Below are 22,125 nucleotides of genomic sequence, written 5' to 3'. Positions count from 1 at the left end.
TGGTTAAGGTTAGGGTGGGGGGGGGAGTAGGATTAGGTTATGGTTAAGGTTAGGGTTGCGGGTAGGAGTAGGGTTAGTAACAGTGAGTTAAAAAAAAACTCCATCCAGAAAATTTGACTCATTTCGTCACGGGAGCACAAAAAAAAAAAAACGTGAGACTGAGCTGTCTCCCTGGCATCCTTCCTGTGGTCCTCTAACTGGTTCTCCCCCATGCCTTTCTCCATGCTTCCCCACTTGGTGCTCCCTGTTGTTCTCCAAGTGGTGCTCCCCACGGTCTTCCCTGGTGTTTTCCCAGTGGTCCTCTCACTGGTTCTCTCCATCAGTTTCCTTGTGCTTCTCCCCTTGGTTGTCCATGCAGTGCTTCTCATGGTCTTCAGTGTTGTTCTCCTTGGAGTCCTCCCTGTGGTCCTTGCTGGTTCTCCCCATGGTGCTGTCTGTGCACCTCTTGGTGATCCTCATGTGGTCTTCCCTGTTCTTCTCCCTGTGTTTGCATGAGTTCTCTCTGCCTGTGTACTAACATAAAACTTTTGCCGAATTCATTTGCTGATCATAAAAATCATACTGAATGTTTAACTGTTTAAAGTAAAGATGTTTTCTTTCTCATTCCACATTTTTTAAAATGAAAACTAAAACCAGAGTCGCCGTCTGTGATCTGTATTCTGCATGCGTCAGCTTTCTTACATTTTGACGTAGGGGTCAGAGAACCCATTGACATCCATGGCTGCCAGGTGGGCGCAGCGTTTCACACCCACACACAGACCCTCACGGCGACCTTCACCACCTCCTCCTTTTTCTCCAGCTTTTTCCTCCACGCCGACTGGACACACAAACTGCAGAGCGAGGAGAAGGCGACCTCTCTCCTCCAGACTGTGCAGCTGCTCCTTCTCCCACTGTGGACAAGGTCACATTATTCAGATTATGTTGTTCAGATTAATTGAATCAGATCAATTCGATTAATTTATTCAGTTCACTTTAATTAGATTTGCTTAATAAGATCAATTAGATCCGTTAATTCAGAATACTTTGGGTAAATTAGATGAATTACATCAGTTTAGTCAAGAGGGGGAGAGGATTGTGAGATTATTGTGCCTGTCTTTACCCCTGTGTGTGTGTGTGTGTGTGTGTGTGTGTGTGTGTGTGTGTGTGTGTGTGTGTGTGTGTGTGTGTGTGTGTGTGTGTGTGTGTGTGTGTGTGTGTGTGTGTGTGTGTGTTTTCAGACAGATAACTCTGGAACCATGACATTAATATGAAGGCCAGAGGTCAAGGTCAATTAAAGTCATCGAATAGTCTGAAAATCACTTTTTTTTACAATAGCTTTGAAACAAATAGAGCTTGAAGAATGATTAATTACTTATGACTAGACAGACCCAGACCAATCTGAGCACAGCCTGGACTGACTATAAGAAGGCCTATGACTCAGTGCCTCACACATGGATACTGCAGTGTTTGGCATTATACAAGTCCAACAGTGCACTGATGACCTTCATCAGCAACTCAGTGGGACTGTGGAAGACGTCACTGGAGGCCAACTCCGAGGCCATTGCTCAAGTCACCATCAAGTGCAGAATATACCAAGGTGATGCACTGTTACACCGCGTTCTGCATAGGCCTCGACCCCCTCAGTCAACTCATCACAAAGAGTGGCTATGGTTATCAATTAAGGAGTGGAGTAACCATCAGCCACCTCCTGTACATGGATGACAACAAGCCGTACGCCAAGTGTGAGCAAGACATCAACTCACTGATCCACCTCACCAGGCTCGACAGCGAGGATATCGGGATGTCATTTGGATTGGATAAATGTGGCAAAAAGAGGGAAGGTGATCGGAAGGAGGGGGTGGAGTTGCCAGAAGGCAGGATAGCAGACATACAAGACAGCTACAAGTATCTGGGAATCCCACAAGCCAATGGGAACCACGATGAAGAAGCAAGAAGCTCAGCCACAGCAAAATACACGAACGTGGATGGAGGGGGACAGACGAGACCCGCTCACATCTTCACATTCTTACTCTCATGCAGAACACACACACACACACACTGGGATGCCGAATAGGACAGGTGCAAAGGACATAAAAGGACACGGGACAGGAACCACACAAAACGAACCCCAAACCACTCAACCGAACCAAACCCCAACATTAGGCTCATTACTCCGTCATTAAAGCATTAAAAAGTATGAAAACCTGATAAATATTCATAAATAAAAGTGTATGATGAATTTCAACTTTCATGATAATTGATATGAATGTTGGGTTCTATTCAGGGCCTGGTCACACGGTGATAGCTGAACGAAAGAAAAAAGTCACAAATCATCGAGAAAAGGTGGATGAATGATCCTGCACTTTTCCCATCACTGAAAAGCCTGTGAATGAAGAGCACAAAAAAGAACGAAACAAAACCGAAACTAACAAAAGAAAAATGAAGCAAACAGCGACCTTGATGCTTTAAACAAAATCAAAACAAAACATTCACGATGACGTGACCGATGGCGGGTGTGAGACCGAGTGCAGCCAGCCCTGTCCTCATATGCCGCACCTGTAGGTTCGGGGTCTCATTTTCTTGACAAAACCGTGTGCGCACACGCAGGCCAGCCACAAACAGCTGGAACATGTGTAAATAGTTACAGTAGTTGATAAAACGTTCTTGCCGTTGTTGTTTCTGTATGAAAACGTTGCTTTTCGTCTCACACGTGGATGAGTCACGTTCAGCTCGTCGGAGCTTTAGTTATTGATCCGTTCAGATATCGTCAACGTTTGTGCAAGACAGAACGCAAAACAAAACACAGATGAATTCAGGTTGTCGCTGGGATTCGTTCACATTTTTTAACAGTTTGAACATTCTGACGATGCGCCAGCTACAGGAACGAAGTTGAACGACGGTTAAATGATGTCAACGTAAGTCCAGATTTCTTGTTTCATTTTGGTTTTGGTCTCCTTTGTTATTGCCATGTGATTAATAATATGGCTTCTTGTGTGATTTTTTCAGTATATAAGTCACATAAGTCGCAAGACCTCAAAAACTATTGTAAGGAAAATGGAAGTAATTATGTTTTACAATCATTTTAACAATGCATGATCATTTGCAGCTGTGTTTGTGCAGTAGACTACTGGCCAGTAGACGTACAAAGAAATTATTACTATTATGGAATAAAAAAAATATAGCTCACACATTCACTTTTGGTGGAACTCATTTTGTGTTGACATACCAATAAAAAAGGGAAGTGTAGCAAGGGGCATCAAACACAACTTTTATTATAATGCTGTGATGCCTAAAACTTTTTCACAGTACTGTATATCTCATAAAATAAGGCACAGACCACAATTTTGAAAAGGATATGATACACGTGAAAGGATATGATACACGTGAATGGATATGATACACTCGAAGGTGCGGAATATGTGATGAATGTGTCTGCAGGGCCCGGTGGATGTAGGTAGAAATATGTGTTTACAGGCAGCTGCTCTCGTTAATTATTTATGCCATTCCACCGTGTCTCTTCATGCGCTTTGCAGAATATGATGTAAGTGTGCTGAGACTCTCAGTCCTGCAAACACACACGACCACTCTCGGGGTTTGAAGGGTTCATACTTTCCTACAGCATTAGACTGAACACATCAACCATGACAGGTAAGCCGTCCAAACACAGATCCACTTCAAATCCTCCCGTTAAAGATCTGCAAATATCAAACCTATCAGCAGCCACTAGATCAATATTACTCATTTTAAAATTCTGGATTGTACAAACACTCCGACGACAATGACCCACTTCCATTGTGCATACAGTGAGACTTCAGCACTGAAGGAAATGATCGCTGACGGGCATCAGCCCACCCAGATTTGTCACCGTCTCTGCAGCTCCACTGAACTTTACAGCCTTTTTTAGCTCATGGTTTTGTTTTGTGGCACGTTTCCTGTCTCTTTCTGTCTTCATCAAGTCTGTTTCCAGCAGCAGCCAAATTTAGTAAACAGTTTAGGAGGCTGATTTTCCTCAGCAGTTAATATAACACTGTGAATATTAAACCTGAATTTACCACAAACCTCACTGATTGATAATCTCAATCAACGATCATAATTAGTGATCATTCATTTGTTTCTCTCTTAATAAAATCACTGAAACAACTAAATTTCTGCCTCAAAGTGTTACAGCGCAGTATATTCTAGACCACACCAACCCCAGGATTGAGCACATTATCCACAAAACTAGAACAAAAAAAAAAACTTGTATCAGGAAGAAACCTCTAGCAGACCAGACTGAGGGGAGTGGCCATCTGCTTTAAAAGAAACTGCATAACAAGAGTGACTTTCAGGGCCTCGCTCTCGTGTCGCTGGACTTTTGAACATGTTTTAAAAATTTTGCATAACAAATTTTCTTTCAAAATAGTCACAAAGTGATCACCGGCATCTTGAACCCGTCTCGAACCATTTTCACTTTAGTTTCCGTGAGTCAGGAATTGCAAGAAATGTGAGACAACTCTGTGATGGGATGGTAACCTATGACACTAAACTGTGACTGATTGGAGACGCTCACCACAACAGCCTCAGCCCCACAGAGTGGTCACGAGCCAGGTGGCAGGGTTCAGGGAGAGGACTCTGACTAAGTCCATAATTTCTTACTCCCTGTGTAATTTGGAATTTTATTAAAGTAGTAATAAAGACTGGATGCATTTTGGCACAACACACTGACAGTGGTGTTGGGGGCCACCTGGAGCCCATAGGCAGAGACTTGTAAGTTTCCCCAGTGGATCGAAACCTCAGAGTGACGGCCAGCTTGAGACTTGGGGACAGAAGCTTGATTGTTTTCTTCTGAAGCCTAGGAGTTGGGTCTTCCACCATCTGGTTGAACATCTCAGGGTCCATTCTGAAAAAGTTCCTGAAAGACTTGACATCCCTCTCTTTAACTGCTTCACAAGCTGCTTGTAGTTGCCATACTTGTGTCTCTTCACAAGCCATTCTGTCACCCACACACTCTTTCCTTTATATTTCATTTCTGACCTTCCTTTCTCTGTCTTTTGCTTTGGATTTCTTGACCAGAGCAGCAGCAAGGAGACATGCAGCCTTCAGCCTGTCAGCCTTGTCCTCATCCAGGTTGCGGTTCTCATCCAGCAGCTTCTGCACTTCTCTGAGTTCCATATCACTTGACATTTGATGATAAAAAGAATGCTGGACTGGGGAGAGGCCCTGTATTAATATGGTCTAGAAATCTCAATCGACACACATAACTGTTGAATGACCTTTGCAAGTGCCAAAAATTCACTATTTTGTCACACAAATGTCATGTGACATTTGCATGATATTTATGCAAATGTTTGGCCAAATTTCACTTGGAGTTTGTGTGGCATTCATGCAATATATGCAAATGTGTCATAAGTACCAATTGAGTTTGATTCCAAGAAAAAATTGTGTCTAATTTGCATATTTTCTTGCAATTTTGTGTCTCCAGCTACTCATCAACAGTCACAGCCCAGTGGAATACGAGATTTTGAAAAAAATTCACGTCCCTGTAGATGTCATGGAGGATTAACCTAGCTAAAGAGACCAAAGATGGTTTTAGTACCAGGCTGTAAACATGTTGATTTCTGTTCTAAAGTTGGACATTTTATCATGTGCTTCAGGGGGAATGTGCTCCTTTCTGGAGTCAGTCTCAAGTGGCCAGTCGAGGAACTGCAACTTCTTCTAATTCCAGGTGGCCTTATTTTTGAAGGTCAGAACTTATTGCTTAGTTTAACAAGATAATCACACTCACTGCTGCACAGAACACAGCAGAAGAAGAGCATGAGAAGAACTGATCTGAGAGCAAGAAGTCATGAAGAACACAGAGTAGAGTGCAGCTGAGCTGAGCTGACTACGGCGCTCATGTCACACTTGTGACTGAATTCCGATTTATTTCAGTCAACATCCGTGTGTGATCACGTGGATTTCCGCAAGACGTGATGGATTTGATTATGAAGTTGAATCAACAAAGAGCCCAATCAACAAGATTTATTACTGTGGCCTTTGTAGAGGAAGCATCTGAATATTACACCGTACAAACAAGAGCAAAACGCTGCACTCAACTTTAGAGCAGGATTTATGTGGTCTATGGTACTTTCTGCTGCACTGTGATAGCCATGCACCACACAAGTGCGATCACTGATTAAAGAACACAGGTGCCAGGCAGGAAAAAGACCTGAGCCTGAATTAAAGCCTGGCTTGGCTACTTGGCTACCAGCTTGGCTACTTGTTTTATTGTTGTATTTATTTATTTATCTGTATTTGATGAATTAAGGTGGATCACAGCCATTAGAACATTTCCAAAAATGTCTGACTACATGCATCATTGTGAGCTGTGAGGACAGAATTATTTTGTGTGCAGCGCCTCAAAGAACAAAATGTCCAGAGGCTTTTCAGAAAACGCACTCAGGAAATCTGAGGGAATAAAAAGTCTGATTTCTTTTGTTCAACTTGGAAGTCTTCTGATCCTGATCTTTTGATCACGATCATCAGTGTGACAAAAGGTCAGAGGAGACAGCGGCGTCATAAAATACGTTTCCTCACGGGTGTGTCATTCAGCCTTTGTGGCTGCGCTGGTGGGCGTCAACACCCAGCAGATGACAGGTCAGTGTGGATCATCCTCCTGAGCACTGAAACCTTTAAAACCAGATTAAACCACAACATATTAGATGTGAAACATTAAATATGTCATCATACTGAGTGTCATATTTAATATGAGGTTAATGACATTCAGACAGGTAACTTTATGTGTATCATCCTCCATTTGTCATGCCTGGCCCTGATTTACGCTTTCATCCCTATTTCATTTCATCCCCTTTTCTTTGCCTCATCTTCTGTTCTTACTTTGATTTATTAGTTGCTTGTTTACACTATGTGTTTATTCTATGTTCCATTTTGCTTTGTCACTTTGTTTTCTTTGTTACTTTTTACTTTGGCATTTCGTTCAGTTCTGTTTTCTAGTTTTCTTCAGTCAGGTGTGTTTTTATTAGGTTATCACTGGTTTATTTTGCTGTTGTCATTATTGTCACCAGTTATGCTTAATTATCGAGTTTTGCTTTCTGTTAATTATTTAGTCTTCGATTATTTGTTCTGTAATCTGTTTATTTCCCTGGTTCATAGTTGTATTATATTCTGTCTTAGCTCTATTCTCAGTTTGTCCTTCTCTCACGCTTTCTGCTTTGTTTTCTTTCAATCACACTCTTGCACCTGCTCACGCTTCTTTGTCTTTTTCATCAGTCCTCCCTCACTATCTTGCACAGTACACGATCTTTGTTCACTAGCCACGCCCCTTTCTAGATCTTTCCTCACTGCACATCATTAACGCCACGCGTTCCTCGTGTCACATCCTGATTAGTCCACCTGTATTTAAACCTCACAATCCTTCACTTTCCTGCCAGATTGTTGTCTCTGTACACTTTCCAGCACCCGTTTATCAGTCTTGTCTTTGCCAAGCTGTGCATCGAACTACTGCTCTGTGTTACCTCGATCATGCCTCTTGCCTCTTCCTGGATGTCTGTGTTTGCTCTTGCCATTGTACCCCACTCGTCCATGACTGCGTCTCAGCCTAACCCTGCTAGTACCTTTACTCCGCTGACTGACCACGTGTACCGTACTTGAGCCTGAATTAAAGACCATGTTTCCTCTTACACCAAAGCCTAGTCTGGGAGTTTGCATTGCGGGTTCTACCGCTCCTGGGGCCGGGTCGCTACCCGCCATGACACCATTCATTTTAATGCATCAAACATAACTGGATAATTGTCTGCTGGGCTGTTTCATGTCCAGCTGTTTATTATTATTATTATTATTATCAAATATTGATGGAATAATAATAATAATAATAATAATAATAATAATTATTATTATTCCATCAATATTTGATTTATGAGTCAGCAGATAAAAAGTCCAGGTTTGAATTCAAGTGTTCCATATGTCTCACAGTTCAGTTAAATCAGCCATTAAGAAATATAATGAGTATGAAACTGCTATACAGTGCATCCAGAAAGTATTCACAGCACTTTACTTTTTCCACATTTTGTTATGTTACAGTCTTATTCCAAAATAGAGTAAATTCATTTTTCCCCTCAAAATTCTGGCCACAACACCCCATAATGACTTTTTAATTTCTTTTTTTTTTTGTAAATTTATTTAGTTTAATTTTTATGATTTATTATGTATTTATTTATTTTATTATTAGTATTATTTTTGCAAATTTCGTAAAAATAAAAAACTAAGTAATCACGTGTACATAAGTATTCACAGCTTTTGCTCAATACTTTGTTGATACACCTTTTGCAGCAATTACAGCCTCAAGTCTTCTTGAATATGGTGCCACAGGCTTGGTGCACCTATCTTTGGGCAGTTTTGTCCATTCCTCTTTGCCGCACCTCTCAAGCTCCATCAGGTTGGATGGGGAGTGTCGGTGCACAGCCATTTTTCAGATCTCTCCTGAGATGTTTAATTGGGTTCAGGTCTGGGCTCTGGCTGGGCCACTTAAGGACACTCACAGAGTTGTCCAGAAGCCACTCCTCTGATATCTTGGCTGTGTGCTTAGAGTCATTGTCCTGCTTGCTGAAAGATGAACCATCGCCCCAGTCTAAGGTCAAGAGCACTCTGGAGCAGGTTTTCATCCAGGATGTCTCTGTACATTGCTGCATTCATCTTTCTTTCAATCCAGACTAGTCTCCCAGTTCCTGCCACTGAAAAACATCCCCACAGTATGATGCTGCTACCACCATGCTTCACTGTAGGGATAGTATTGTCTAGGTGATAAATGATGCCTGGTTTCCTCCTGCCTGGGAGGAAGCCAGAGCACCCGGAGCAAACCCATGCAAACATGGTGAAAATATGCAAAATCCACACAGAAAGTCCAAAGATGGGAGTTGATCCCATGACCTTCTCACTATTTGGCAACAGTGCTAACCACTAAACCACCATGCTGTCCTTTTGTCTTTCTCGAGTCTTGCCTGCCATTTCTGGATCCACTGCCGCTAAGGGTGAGAAGCTTTAGGCATTTAGATGTGTGACCACTTGGTACATTGGAAAGCAAAGTAGTTGTGATGATGAGTAATTAATTTATTTCCAATACATTTTATAACAGGTCAGATATATTTGCACCTGTGTGGCTCTCATTCACAGATTTTAAATCCTAAACTCAGGTGTACTGTTGTCCTCATCACACTGTAGCAAATATGGCTACAGACATATCCTTGCAGAATCAAAAGTGCATTAATGTTCTACTTTTAACAAAGAACTGACTCTCTCCAGACAATTCTAAGGTTGGAATATGATACTGCTCTGACCATGATGTTATCAGTACAGTCAGAAACCCCTACCTTCTGACAAAAGTAACCATTCTTCAACAAACACTTCCTATGCATCAAAATTTCTTCTGGAATCAGGACTGGTCAAACCCGGTTCAACCTGAGCTTATTAGACAGTTTAATGAAACCTATCCAAAGTCAGAGGATGTCCAGGCACTAAACGGACTGTCCCCACAGATAACAGCTCAATAAACCTAAAATCCCAAGTAGCCAGACACAAAAGATCAAAGATCATAAAAGTGACCAACTTTGGGATGGAAACACAACACCAGCCTTGTGGATCAGGTTGGGAAAAACACAGATGCTTCAATACGCGAATATACTTGTTTTAACAAAGAGAAATTGTAAATCTTGGAGGGGTCTGAAATTTTCATCTTAGGTGCTTGTCCACTGTGAGAGACATAATCTAAAAAAATAAAATAAAATCCGGAAATCACAATATATGATTTTTTAATAATTTATTTGTATGTTACTGCTGCAAATAAGTATTTAAACACCTGTGAAAATCAATGTTAATATTTGGTACAGTAGCCTTTGTTTGCAATTACAGAGGTCAAACATTTCCTGTAGTTTTTCACCAGGTTTGCACACACTGCAGCAGGGATTTTGGTCCACTCCTCCATACAGATCTTCTCTAGATCTTTAAGGTTTGGAGTTTCAGCTCCCTCCAAAGATTTTCTATTGAGTTCAGGTCTGGAGACTGGCCAGGCCACTCCAGGACCTTGAAATGCTTCTTACGGAGCCCCTTCTTAGTTGCCCTGGCTGTGTGTTTGGGGTCATTGTCATGCTGGAAGACCCAGCCATGACCCATCTTCAATGCTCTTACTGAGAGAAGGAGGTTGTTTGCCAAAATCTCACAATACATGACCCCATCCATCCTCCCTTCAATATGGTGCAGTCACCCTGTCCCCTTTGCAGAAGAGCACCCCCAGAGTATAATGTTTCCACCCCCATGCTTCACGGTTGGGATTGTTTTCTTGGGGTTGTTCTCATCCTCTAAATATGGTAAGTGGAGTTGATTCCAAAAAGCTCTATTCTGGTCTCATCTGACCACATGACCTTCTCCCATGCCTCCTCTGGATCATCCAGATGGTCACTGGTGAACTTTAAACGGGCCTGGACATGTGCTGGCTTGAGCATGGGGGCCCTTGTTGCCCTGCAGGATTTTAAACCATGACAGCATCATGTGTTACTAATGTAATCTTTGTGACGATGGTCCCAGCTCTCTTCATGTCATTGACCAGGTCCTCCTGTGTAGTTCTGAGCTTTCTCAGAATCATCCTTACCCACAAAGTGAGATCTTGCATGGAATCCCAGACCGAGGGAGATTGACAGTCATCTTGTGTTTCTTCCACTTTCTAATAAATAATCATAACAGTTGTTGTCTTCTACCAAGCTGCTTGCCTGTTGTCCTGTAGTCCATCCCAGCCTTGTGCAGGTCTTCAGTTTTGTCCCTGGTGACCTTAGACAGCTCTTTGGTCTTGCTATGGTGGAGGTTGGAGTGTGATTGATTGAGTGTGAACAGGTGTCTTTTATACAGGTAACAAGTTCAAACAGATGCAATTAATACAGAAGAGTGCAGAATAAGAGGGCTTCTGTCAGGTCCGTCGCCCTAACTGGACCTGGCACTTAAACTGTGCCTGAGATCGTATCCTGCAAAACACAGTTTCTCAAAGCACAATCACACATAAAGAAGACAACTGTTAGACAGAGATCTCTTTTGTGAGCTTTGTGCAAAGGAGAGAAGCTTCGGAGAGAGCGTACAAACCTAAGACCAACCTTGCTTCTCCTGCTCCTCTCCGCCGCCCCTCCGGCGCTCTGCTCTTTTTATTAGAAAAGAAAAAAATCATAAACAATACAACGTAGCATCAGGGTACATTGTTTTTGGGGAAGGGAGGGGTGAACGGTTGCTTGTGAGTTACGGTTTCCTGTGAAACATGCTCGTTTCTTTCACCGAAAGAAGGGAGTAAGCAGTTAAGTTTCGATGTCAACAGAGTCCTGAAACAACCTTTAGTTCATCACTGTGGCTGAGCAATCATTTAGCTTAAATGCAGCATATATGAATGGGTACATAATTATTATGATTAAATGAGTCAATGAAGTATAAAATAATATAATTCAGACAATAATAAATGTAGAATCCTTTAACAAGTCAGCTAAGACACATATTCTTTCAGTCTTTTGGCTGGTTTCACTCCCACTGTTGTGTGTTGGGGGGTGTGGCTGGACGTTTTGGTGTTCTTTTCTTTTCTTTGCTCTCCAGGTGGTATGCAAACTGATTTACTGTCTGTGGAGAAGGTGCTGGCAGAAGAGTCCTTCATCCTCATCAACATGATGTACAGCACCTGTGGATGGTGCTCACGTGCAACCTTAAAGACTTTCAGCTGAAGCAGATAATGAGATGGCGTTCTGCATTTAAGCCATGTGTGATTCAAGCAGAATTGCCGGGAACTCGACCTTGTGATGTTCGTATGTGAGACGCTGAGGACCGCGCCTGGGTTTGACACATCGTGCCTGTGAAGGAGGAAGGGTGAGGGACAAGGGTGAGGGACACATGCTGTCAGCACACATCAGAGGTGATTGATTATCTGAATAATTGTTAACAGTAACTTGGTATTTTGTTACGCAGTATATTTGAACTTTGATGAGAATTGTGCAGCTCGCTTCTCACTGCCGTGGCATGCGGACTGATGATCCTCCATCTGTTGTGAGAAGCTGCTCATTTACATAAAGCTTAAATTCAGACCTGAATGTGTTGCTGATAGTGTGTGTTTTTTGAAGGATATTAGTTGTAGCTGCTGACTTACCTCACCTTTTCTATCCTTCGCAGAGTCGGTTTGTCGTGTCCACCTGGGGGGTGTTTGGCGGTGAACGTGGGTCCAGAAGCGTCGGGCTTCGATCCTTTTGGGCGCTGGAGAGCGTGCTGTCCTTCACTCCGCCAGACCGACGCAGCTTTTGTTTGTACACTTTGTTATGCACCAAAGGGTGGAAAAATAAATTGTTTTGTTATTGGAACCGCTTTCTGGTTGTTTTAGCGCTGGGTTTTGTCAGACGCAGGTCCGCTCCTCAGCGTCTCACAAACGAACATCACAAGGTCGAGTTCCCGGCAATTCTGCTTGAATCACACATGACTTAAATGCAGAACGCCATCTCATTATCTGCTTCAGCTGAAAGTCTTTAAGGCTGCACGTGAGCACCATCCACAGGTGCTGCACATCATGTTGATGAGGATGAAGGACTCTTCTGCCAGCACCTTCTCCACAGACAATAAATCAGTTTGCATACCACCTGGAGGGCAAAGAAAAGAAAAGAACACCAAAACGTCCAGCCACACCCCCCCAACACACAACACCCACATCACACAGATAACAGATAGTTGATACAGTTCATTTCACAAGAAGCAGAAACTTAACTCAGACTACTTTTGATTACCTTGAATATCATGTAAGCAGGCAATGATTAATTAAATAAATGATAACAACTCATAAAATCTCCATCAGCTTCTTAAAGAAAAATTAACAGGTCTGTGTGAGCCAGAATTCTTGCTGGTTGGTAGGGGATTAAATACTTATGTGCAGCAGTAACATACAAATAAATTATTAAAAAAATCATACATTGTGATTTCCGGATTTTTTTTTAGATTATGTCTCTCACAGTGGACATGCACCTAAGATGAAAATTTCAGACACCGCCATGATTTCTAAGTGGGAGAACTTGCAAAATCGCAGGGTGTTCAAATACTTATTTTCCTCACTGTATATTCCAGTTTAATCTGTTAAATGTTTATTGTGATTTTTTGTGATGTTATGAGTATTTCTTTTATAACTCTTGGCATGTTAAATATTGTTTGTGAAATTATTAATGAATTGTCATGTTGAAAAGTGTTTCTGTTAATCACTTCCCTGCTTCTTGGGTGGTTTATAGGAAATTCAGTCATCTTATGTTTTGTTAACTAAAGAAAAACAAAGGTATATGTCATTCATTGTATCTGATGTGTGTTTCAAATAACTTTCTTATGGGGAGAAACCTGTCGCCAAGTGGGTGGAGCTCATGACCATGTGCACATCTTCTTTAAAATGAGCTTTGAAACAAAGGAACACTCGCTTCCTGGCTTTTCTTCCTCGCTCCCTCTCTCTTCCACTGCTTCCTCTCTTCCGATCACCATTTTTCTTTGAATCTCTAAATTCTAGCTTGTGGCTTTAGTTTTATTGTTTCATTTTTCTTTTCATTCCCTAACGTTTAGTTGGTTGATAAACTAGTTTTTAATAACTTCTAAGGCACGAGTCAAGTGAATTTGCGAGTCTCCAAAATCTGTCTCACTGCCAAGAGTGTTTTTAACGTTAATTTTCTCCACAACTTTCTTTGCACTTTCTGGTGCACCTGTAGAAGGCAATTCAGTATTGATTATATTAATTATTCGTTACATATTTTGTGATGCTGCTGTGTGAGGCCATTCATTGTTGATTATATTAATTATTTGCTACAGCACTTCCTAAAACTGCGTGTGTAAATGTGGCTTCAGAATGACTCCATGCATTTGAAATTACCATTCCAGCAAAAAACAGGTCAGGCTCGCATCTGCAGCTTCTAATTGCCTTTATGTACACAGCAACATGATGTCAGAATAATTAAAACAGGAATGTGCATTGTTATAATGGTGAAACATTGTTGCACTGTTGATTTGCCGAAACTCTTAAAACTGCAGAAAACATTGCATGCAACATCTATTTTCATCTTGTATATGCGGATTTTCCTTTTTATTGCACATTGAGTTCAGTGGTAAAAACTGCACACAAAATGTGCAACCCAGCATATATTAAAATGAAAATAGTGGTGGACAAATTTTTAGGTGGATGGCCATGACATTCAGTAAATGATCTAGTTGGATTCTTTCCTAGTCCCTTTCACACATTACACGAAAGATGCAGAAAACAGAAGACAATCTGTGAACCAAGAACAAAATGGGGAATCATGAAAGATTCCACCTGCTGTCTGGAGGGACGCAAGTTCGGACAGGCATGCACAATACACCGGCGACGGTTCGTGCACGCTTGTGCGCATGCATGAACACAGTGTGAGCAGCTGGAATATGTGAAACCATATTGCACCGCTGCTGTGGAGGAAAAAATAAAAACCACACACCATAAAAAAGCACCGCAATTTACTGAATCCTTCTTATCGAGCGGACAATACAAGTATGAACCATCTGTTCCTCTGTAGATGACCCATTGTCACAGATGTACAGTCATGAAATGACATGAATGAAGCAGTACTCTCACATTATGTCTTATTATGTCCAGCCATCCAGCCAGGTATATAAATAACTACTGCAATCACTGGACACTGATAGAATGAATGAATGAATGAATGAATGCCTTTTATTGTCCCTTATACAAATGTACTATGAGACTGAAGCTCAGTCAGTGCCAACATAATATATAAAGTATAAAAAAAGAGTAGATAGAAACAGAATAGATATTGGTGTATAATTAATGAAAATCACTGGGTTGATAGAAATATTAAATAAAAGGAGACGCAATACAGAACCCTGTGGTTAAATAACCCTGGTTAAATTTTAAAAAAATGTCACTCGCGAGATTTGAACCTGCAATTTGCAAAAGCTCTGATTAAGCGACAGACACTTTACCACTGTGCTACAATTGCTGTCTTATAATGGGAGCGTAAAAAGCCTAAAAGATGATGCATAGAAGAGGAGTCAGTTTGGTCAGTTATTACAGCGAAAAAAGCGCTGTAATAACTGACCAAATGGTGTTTGTTACGGCGTATTTTTGCTGATACGTGACTGAAAATGACGTTTTTGTCACACTGTTGGCTTGTCACCTGCAGCATGCCGCTCACAGGACACATGCACAGACAGACATGACATTCAGATCACCTGCTGCGTATCCGCATGAACTGGTGGTCCATTTTACCTTGGTCCATTTCAATGTGCACACTGTGCGTGCTCTCCAGCCTGTTGCAAAAGCGATATATGTTTTTATGTATTTCCACGTGAGGACAGCTAGCACAAACATGCGTGTCATGGTGGACAGTTGTAAGGTCCTGTCCGTCAAAACATGGTACGTGTTCTGCAGCTGTGACATCCAGGACCAGGGATCTCAACAGATGCTGTTGTTGGCAGCCAGCCATGCCCCCTGTCCATTCAGTGCACAGACCAAGGTGTCACTCTGTGATCAGAGGTGCCTTGCCTGCAGGGGGGCGCAAACCACACACACGCCACATGTTGGGGTGAACAGGGCGCACAAAATACACGGACACGTGGTGTGGGGGGAGCCGACACTGTGGCACGCCACATGTACTTGGCAATGCCACAGTCGTGGGGGCAGTTAGACAAATTTCACAGCCAGCTCGAAAGTGGTGGCCTGCTCACTATTTTCATGCTGACAGCCTGAATGGCCACACATTTCCTAAGTGCTCCACAAGCAGTATTAGATGTTTGTGTGTGTCACCTGGAATTTGGCCGACACCTGCTGCGAGAGGGATCGAATGGGCTCTCACAGAGCACTCTCTCTCTTTCAGCCGCTTGTGTGTGCGAATGGTTGTAGTGACAGGTGTATGAGGCGTTGGAGGCAGCTCCAATTTTTCACGACTTGCATGCAATTCCTCCTTCATACACTAGTCGACTTCAATTGTGTTATGTGTGAAGGGGTCCTTATGAATGAGTCTACTTTCAGCGGCGCTGTCAGGTGAGCCTCCAATGTGTTGACAAAGAGTGAAGATAAAAGGAGAGATTTTCTTTATTGGTGCAACAAGCACTCTGGCACATAAATGTATTTTGATTTGATATTAAAAGCTGAATTCACATGTAGCCAAAACTTGTCGAAAGATCCTTCTTGTCCTGTGGTATCTCACATGATCCAAAAATAGGTGTTTTTCTCTGTTTCACCACACATTCAGTGCAGAACGTGCAGCTGGTTTCTGCACTATTTCCTCCAGTTTTTATGAAGAGGGAGGCTGTAATGAAGCCATTTGGTAAATGTACTTGCATAAAAACTACATTGCTGGTTCAAAAAATGACGAGTAAAAGAAGAAACAAGTGTACATAAAGAACATGAAAAGTGCTGATTAACGATGGCCAACACCTGCAATTAAAGAATCTAAGAATCCGTTTTTTTCCCCGCTGCCTGGTACGTCAGTAAACTGTGCTTTGAGCCTCAGCTTGTCTTTTTTTTCATTTACCAATTTGCTTAGCCCCTCTCTGATACTGTGGATTTTCAGCAAAGATGGAAAACCTTGGAGCACAAATTCATTTGAATACATTCTGTGACAGGAGCACAAAATGACAAGTGATGTGTGGGGTGGTCTGGGGGAATTATGGTTAGTGTTAGTATAATCGTAAGATAAAAAAAAAATGTGACTCATTTTGTGACGGACCGCACAAAAAACAAACAAACAAACAAAAAAAAAACTTGTAAGACTGGGTTGTGTTTCTACCTGTGGACCTAAAGGAGGTGATTTCGGTGATTAGCTCATCTACCTGCATGAAGAGATTAACTAATTACAATCAGCTGGTTTAGTGGGAGGAAGGAATAAATATGTGCCAGGACCTTTGTTCACTAAGGTTCTCTGCTTCCACCTGGATGATCTTTGTGAATGGACTTTGTGAATTAACCACCCAGGCAGACAACTGGTCCATCCCCACATCTCTAAAATAACTGTCTATCTGAAGCAGACAGGTGAAACGTGGGTGTGCCCTTCACCTTCTCCAGCTGCTGGGGTCCTCAACACTGAGGCACCTCCATGTCCGAGAAACAGCACATGGAAGAAATGTCGTACCAGATGTTCCCTCACAATGTAAGTAATCCTCCTCATCTGAGTGTCACTAAGTAACCTTTTGTTTGACACAGAGTTATTTCAGCAGTACCCATTGAAGAGACCTGTGCCCGGTTTCATAAAGCAGTGTAATCTTGATTAGTGAACTATACTCACTTAGTCGACTCATCTTTTGACTGTAGTTGTTGCACAAAGTGCTTATTCAGTTAAACTTTCATGTTACCCAACTAAAGTTTTTAGCCTGGTACAGAGGTGGCTAATCTTATTTTAGTCTACATAACCTTAGTGTCTTACCTCAAAAAAGGCGACTATCATGTACCACTACTTGATATAGAGGAGGAAGGAAGGAGAGACTTGCAATGGGAACAGAATAATCAATTGTAGATGTTTACGGATGCTGAGGTCGGGAGTGTTTCTCCTCTGCTGCGGGCCTGCGGCGGACTCAGCCATGTTTGTAGCAGATGGACCAACCCGGAAGTAAACAAAACTGTTGTGCATTGGAGGTGCTCCTTGGCAACAGCACTCGTGAGGCTGCTATGGCCATGAAAATTGGCAACTAAATTAAGACAGCTAATCTACAAGTTTAGCCATCGATGTGAAACGGAGATTAGACGGATAATGTTGGGCGACTAACCTTGGTTGACTAAGTAAGCTTAGTAGACTAAAATATTTGACTGCTTTATGAAACCTGGTCCTGGTATCAAAGATATCCAGTTGCCCCTTTAGTTCATTGATTAGAGTCCAACCGTACAGTAAGGAAGGAAGCACCAGCACCCTAAAGACCTTTGTTCTCCTGCAATGATATCAGCATCATCAAACACCTCTGACTTTTAAACTCATGACTCCATAAGATCTTGCTGTCTCTGGATCTTGAAGGTTCAGAACCCAGGCATGAATGCCACTGCTGAGTTAAGTGAATGTCCAGGAAATCACTGAAAGCCTTAATCCAGGACAATCGCAAACCCAGACATTCCAATTCCTTCCTCAGTTTCTCCAGTGCTGCAACCAAAAGGGGGTTTTTATTTTGGGGATTTTAGTCATTGCAATATGCTCCCCAGATTTTAAATATCTTCTGCCTCACCAGAGGGAGCAATACAAATGATCATGTTTACACAAAGGTTGTTGAGTCAGAGATTTCCTTCCCTCACCTGGGTCAATCTGACAATCTTTCTTTGTTCACACTCCCCAGGAACACCTGCTTATCAGACACGTGAAACCAACAACAAAGACAGTTAAACAGACAGAAACAATGCTTTCAGATAAGGTGATAAAGATCCTTGCAGCTTTTTGAGGACCAACCTGAACAGAGGAATTAGGGAAGATAAAAATGGGTAAAAAACAAAACAAACAACAACAAAAAACACCCTCAGGACCATTTCAGCAAAGCAGATCCCCGTCACATGTGGCTCGGAAAACATGAAATCAATGACTACAAATCTACAGCTACCTAACAATAATGCTAACTTGCAAATGAACTGAAGAGTTTCTATGCCTGGTTTAATGATGCCCATCACCTAAGTCTACAGGATGAATCCAAAGAAGTTTACTGGCCCTGATGGCATCTTCAGTAGTGTCCTGAGGTCTTGTGCTGAATGTATAACTGGGATATTTACTAGCATTTACACCCTGTTACTGATGAAGTGTAGAACAGGTAGCTCAGTGGATAAGGAGCTGGCTTGGGTTTAAATCATGCCCTGTCTGTATCCTTAATCTGCATTTTTCCAATCAACCCAGCTGTAAATGGGTACCTGCCTTGGTTGGGGAAGTAACCTGTGTCGGACTGGAATTTCCTTCAGGGGGAGTCGTAGACTCTCATCTGCTTCACACTATGGAATTTGGAGATAAGCATATGCACCAATGAGCGTCATGGCCTATATAGGATTTACTCACCCAGTAAGTTGTCACGAAGTGCCTGGAAACTGCCACAAATGTTTCAGTGCCAAAGCATCCAATGGCAGCAAATCTGAATGATTTCAGGCCTGTTGTACTAATCCACATTGTCACCAATTCTCCCTACCACATATATAGGCACCATTTGTGTTTGCCTGAATTTTTTAAGGCTTGCCGACAAATGTATTCCAGATCTGTCTCCTTTGTAAGCCACAGTGTATTCAGAAAGGACAAACAAAGTAGCAATAAAAACATACCCTGAAACACAACTACATCCTGCAGACTTTATTCCTCCTGTGTTAGCACACTGCAGATATATAGAATATCATTTTGCTGTCTGGTATTTTTCCAATTTCACACAGTGTAGCATGGAAACAATGTTGTTGTCCGTTTCGATACTTCCAAATTATACAAGTTTCACATGACTGTCAGTATAGCCAGCTTCACATTTGTGTTGCTTGATTCTTTCATTTGTCTGCTCACAGTCAGTAAGCAGGTGAGCCTGTACATCACTAATGTCACAGCTCTCCTGGTGAGACTGCGAACACAGCCATCCACCACCAAGAGAATCATCTGAGCTTGAACACCAAGGAGAACAATGTGCTGATAATAGAGTATAGGAAAACAAAGACCAGCAAACAAATCCCAGCTACATCCATTGGTTGTAGCAAGGATGCCCAAGACATCTTTAAAGAATCAAAATTTACCTTCCCCTTTTTAACAAAGCGCTGGACTGTCCAGAAAATTCTAAGGCCAGAATGTGAAGCTGAATGACTCGGTGTTATCACTCGGCTTGGTGTCAGGTGCTAAGAGTCCTCCACCCCTCTTTTTTAACAAAGTGTCTGAAGAGAGCCAAAACATTTCCTGGCTGAATTTATGACACCTCAGGAAACTCCAACAACAGTCCCCATCTTGTATAACTGATCAAAAGACTCTTGTTCTAAACTGCACTCTTGTTTTAGTCAACGCTGATTCAAAAAAGGTTTATTAGACAGTTAAATGAAACCTGTCCAACTCAGGGAATTTACAAACCCAGAACAAGGCATTTTTTTGCTAAAAACATCATTTCAGGGTGCCCTTTTTCCTGTCTTATCAGGGAAAACAAGTCATTCAACCCCATGAGACAACAGAGACATGTCCACAATACCGGGATGGAACCACAGTGTCCCATGAAGGACATGGGTGGTAACTATACTAAAATCCAAAACCAAAAGAGTGAATAGTTACATAAAAGAATTAATTATTTGCCCCAAAAATTATATCCCAATTTACTTCTTGACATATTGTTTTTTTTTTTTATGTGATGTGTGTCTTCCTTTTACATAATCTGTTATTGCATGCCTTAGTGTTATTTGTTTATTATTGGTGAATATCAAATGCTTTATTGCGGTCACGGTGTTTTAACCACTTTCTGTTCTTCTAGGACTGATGTGCCCAACCGGTCGATCGCGGGCAACAGGTCAATCATTGGGCGACATTCAGTCAATCATATTGGGGGGGTGTTCATGCGGTTCTTTATATCTGCACATGCTCAGGGTCAAGAGGTCGTGAGGAGTTACAGTGTAGAGCGAGGTGAGTGTACAATGGCAGAAACTAAAAAATCCAAAACTTATCCTTTTCATCCAGAGTGGAGGAGTATTTTTTTCATTTATTTGAATGGCAAATTAATCTGCTTTACTGCAATGCAAAAGTGGCATTACCGAAGAAAGGGAATTTGGAGCGGTATTTTAAGACAATCCACAAGAGCCGCGATGCTAGCTTCCCCACTAAATCACCTCTTCCGCCTGAAAAGTGCAGGAAATGAAAAGCCAGCTCGCAGAACAACAGACTGTTTTTACCCATCAAATACCACAAGTAAGGCTGCAATCATAGCTTCTTATGTCAGCTGTGTTCTTGCAAAAGGAAAGAAATCTTTCAAGGATGGTGAGATTATGAAAGAAGCGTTCATGGAAGCTGCATATATACTTTTTTGTTGATTTAAAAAAATCAAAAGGAGCTTGTGTCTGCTATCCAGGATGTGCATCTATCAAGAAATTTTGTTACACAGCGATGCAAGGAAATGGCGGAAGATGAACAGCAACTGCGGAATGATACTGAGACGTGTTTTTCTCTGCAGTTTGGTTGAATCCACTGATGCTGTCGACGTGGCTCAGCTATGTTTTTATTATAATGGTTTTTGACAACATGAATGTAAAAGAAGAGCTGCTGACCATTTTGCCTTTGAATGGGCACATGAGAGGCACAGATATTTTTCAAGTTTTTATGGAATTTGTTAATAAGAGCCGGCTGCCCCTCTTACCACCAATGGGACTCCAGCGATGGTTGGACATACTGCTGGATGTACTGCTGGTGCAAACAGAGAGAATCTTTGAGCTGAAATCCAGAACAACACCTGGCATGAACATTCCAATTTTGGAATGTAATGCAGAAAGAGAAACCTCAGACACACTGCACAGAATTTGACTGCACTTTTTGGATCAACTTATCTCTGTGAATCTGCCTTTTCACACATGAAAACCACCAAGTCAAAATACAGAACCACCACGACGGATGACCACCTTGTGGCCTGCTTACGGCTGTCACTCAGTTCCTACTGTCCAGACTACAAGAGACTACCTGCGTCCTCTCAGTGCCAGAAGACCCACTAAGGCATGGAAAAACTTTTCCAACTTGAATTAGGGATTGCATAATTTGAGTTGTTTGTGTTATTGTGTTGTTATGGGCTAGTCCTAGACCTATTTGTGTTTATTCTTTGCATAATAATAATGTATTATTATTACTGTTAAACCTTTATATTTGTGCCAGAAAATTGTGTTATTATATTGGTGCACAATAAATTGCGGCTACGCTACTGTCATGCTTTGGCCCTGGACCGGCCCAGAATCTGCTTTTGTCCCCCAGTCTCCGTCCATTTCCCTGCCTTGGTCCTTCTGTTCTGCTCTGAGTGTTTAGTTTCTGTTTCTTACACTTCAGTCTTGGTTTTATGATTTGTTACACTTGACCCACGTTACGTTTGGCTCTAGTTTAGTCTGTTTCTTATTTAGTCATTCCGTGTTATCAAGTTAGGTTTTGAGAATTATGTCACACGTCAGCCACTTATTGAGTTCCGTTCTAGTTTAGTCTTTGTCTC

The 22,125-nt window shown here is 41.8% G+C and overlaps 1 protein-coding gene across 1 annotated transcript in view; it reads right to left on the bottom strand.

Annotated features, from left to right (window-relative positions):
• The window catches only part of doc2a (double C2-like domains, alpha), a 221,177-nt gene that overhangs the window by 28,235 nt on the left and 170,817 nt on the right, over positions 1–22,125 (bottom strand). Inside the window, exon 8 of the mRNA XM_034189703.1 lies at positions 682–890. Within this exon, the coding sequence (XP_034045594.1) occupies positions 682–890 (209 nt within the window). The remainder of the gene's footprint in view (positions 1–681; positions 891–22,125) is intronic.

Source organism: Thalassophryne amazonica, chromosome 16, assembly GCF_902500255.1.
Source record: "Thalassophryne amazonica chromosome 16, fThaAma1.1, whole genome shotgun sequence".
NCBI classification, from domain to species: Eukaryota; Metazoa; Chordata; class Actinopteri; order Batrachoidiformes; family Batrachoididae; genus Thalassophryne; species Thalassophryne amazonica.
Note: the sequence above shows the minus strand (reverse complement) of the source record. Positions and strands in the feature narration are given on the sequence as shown.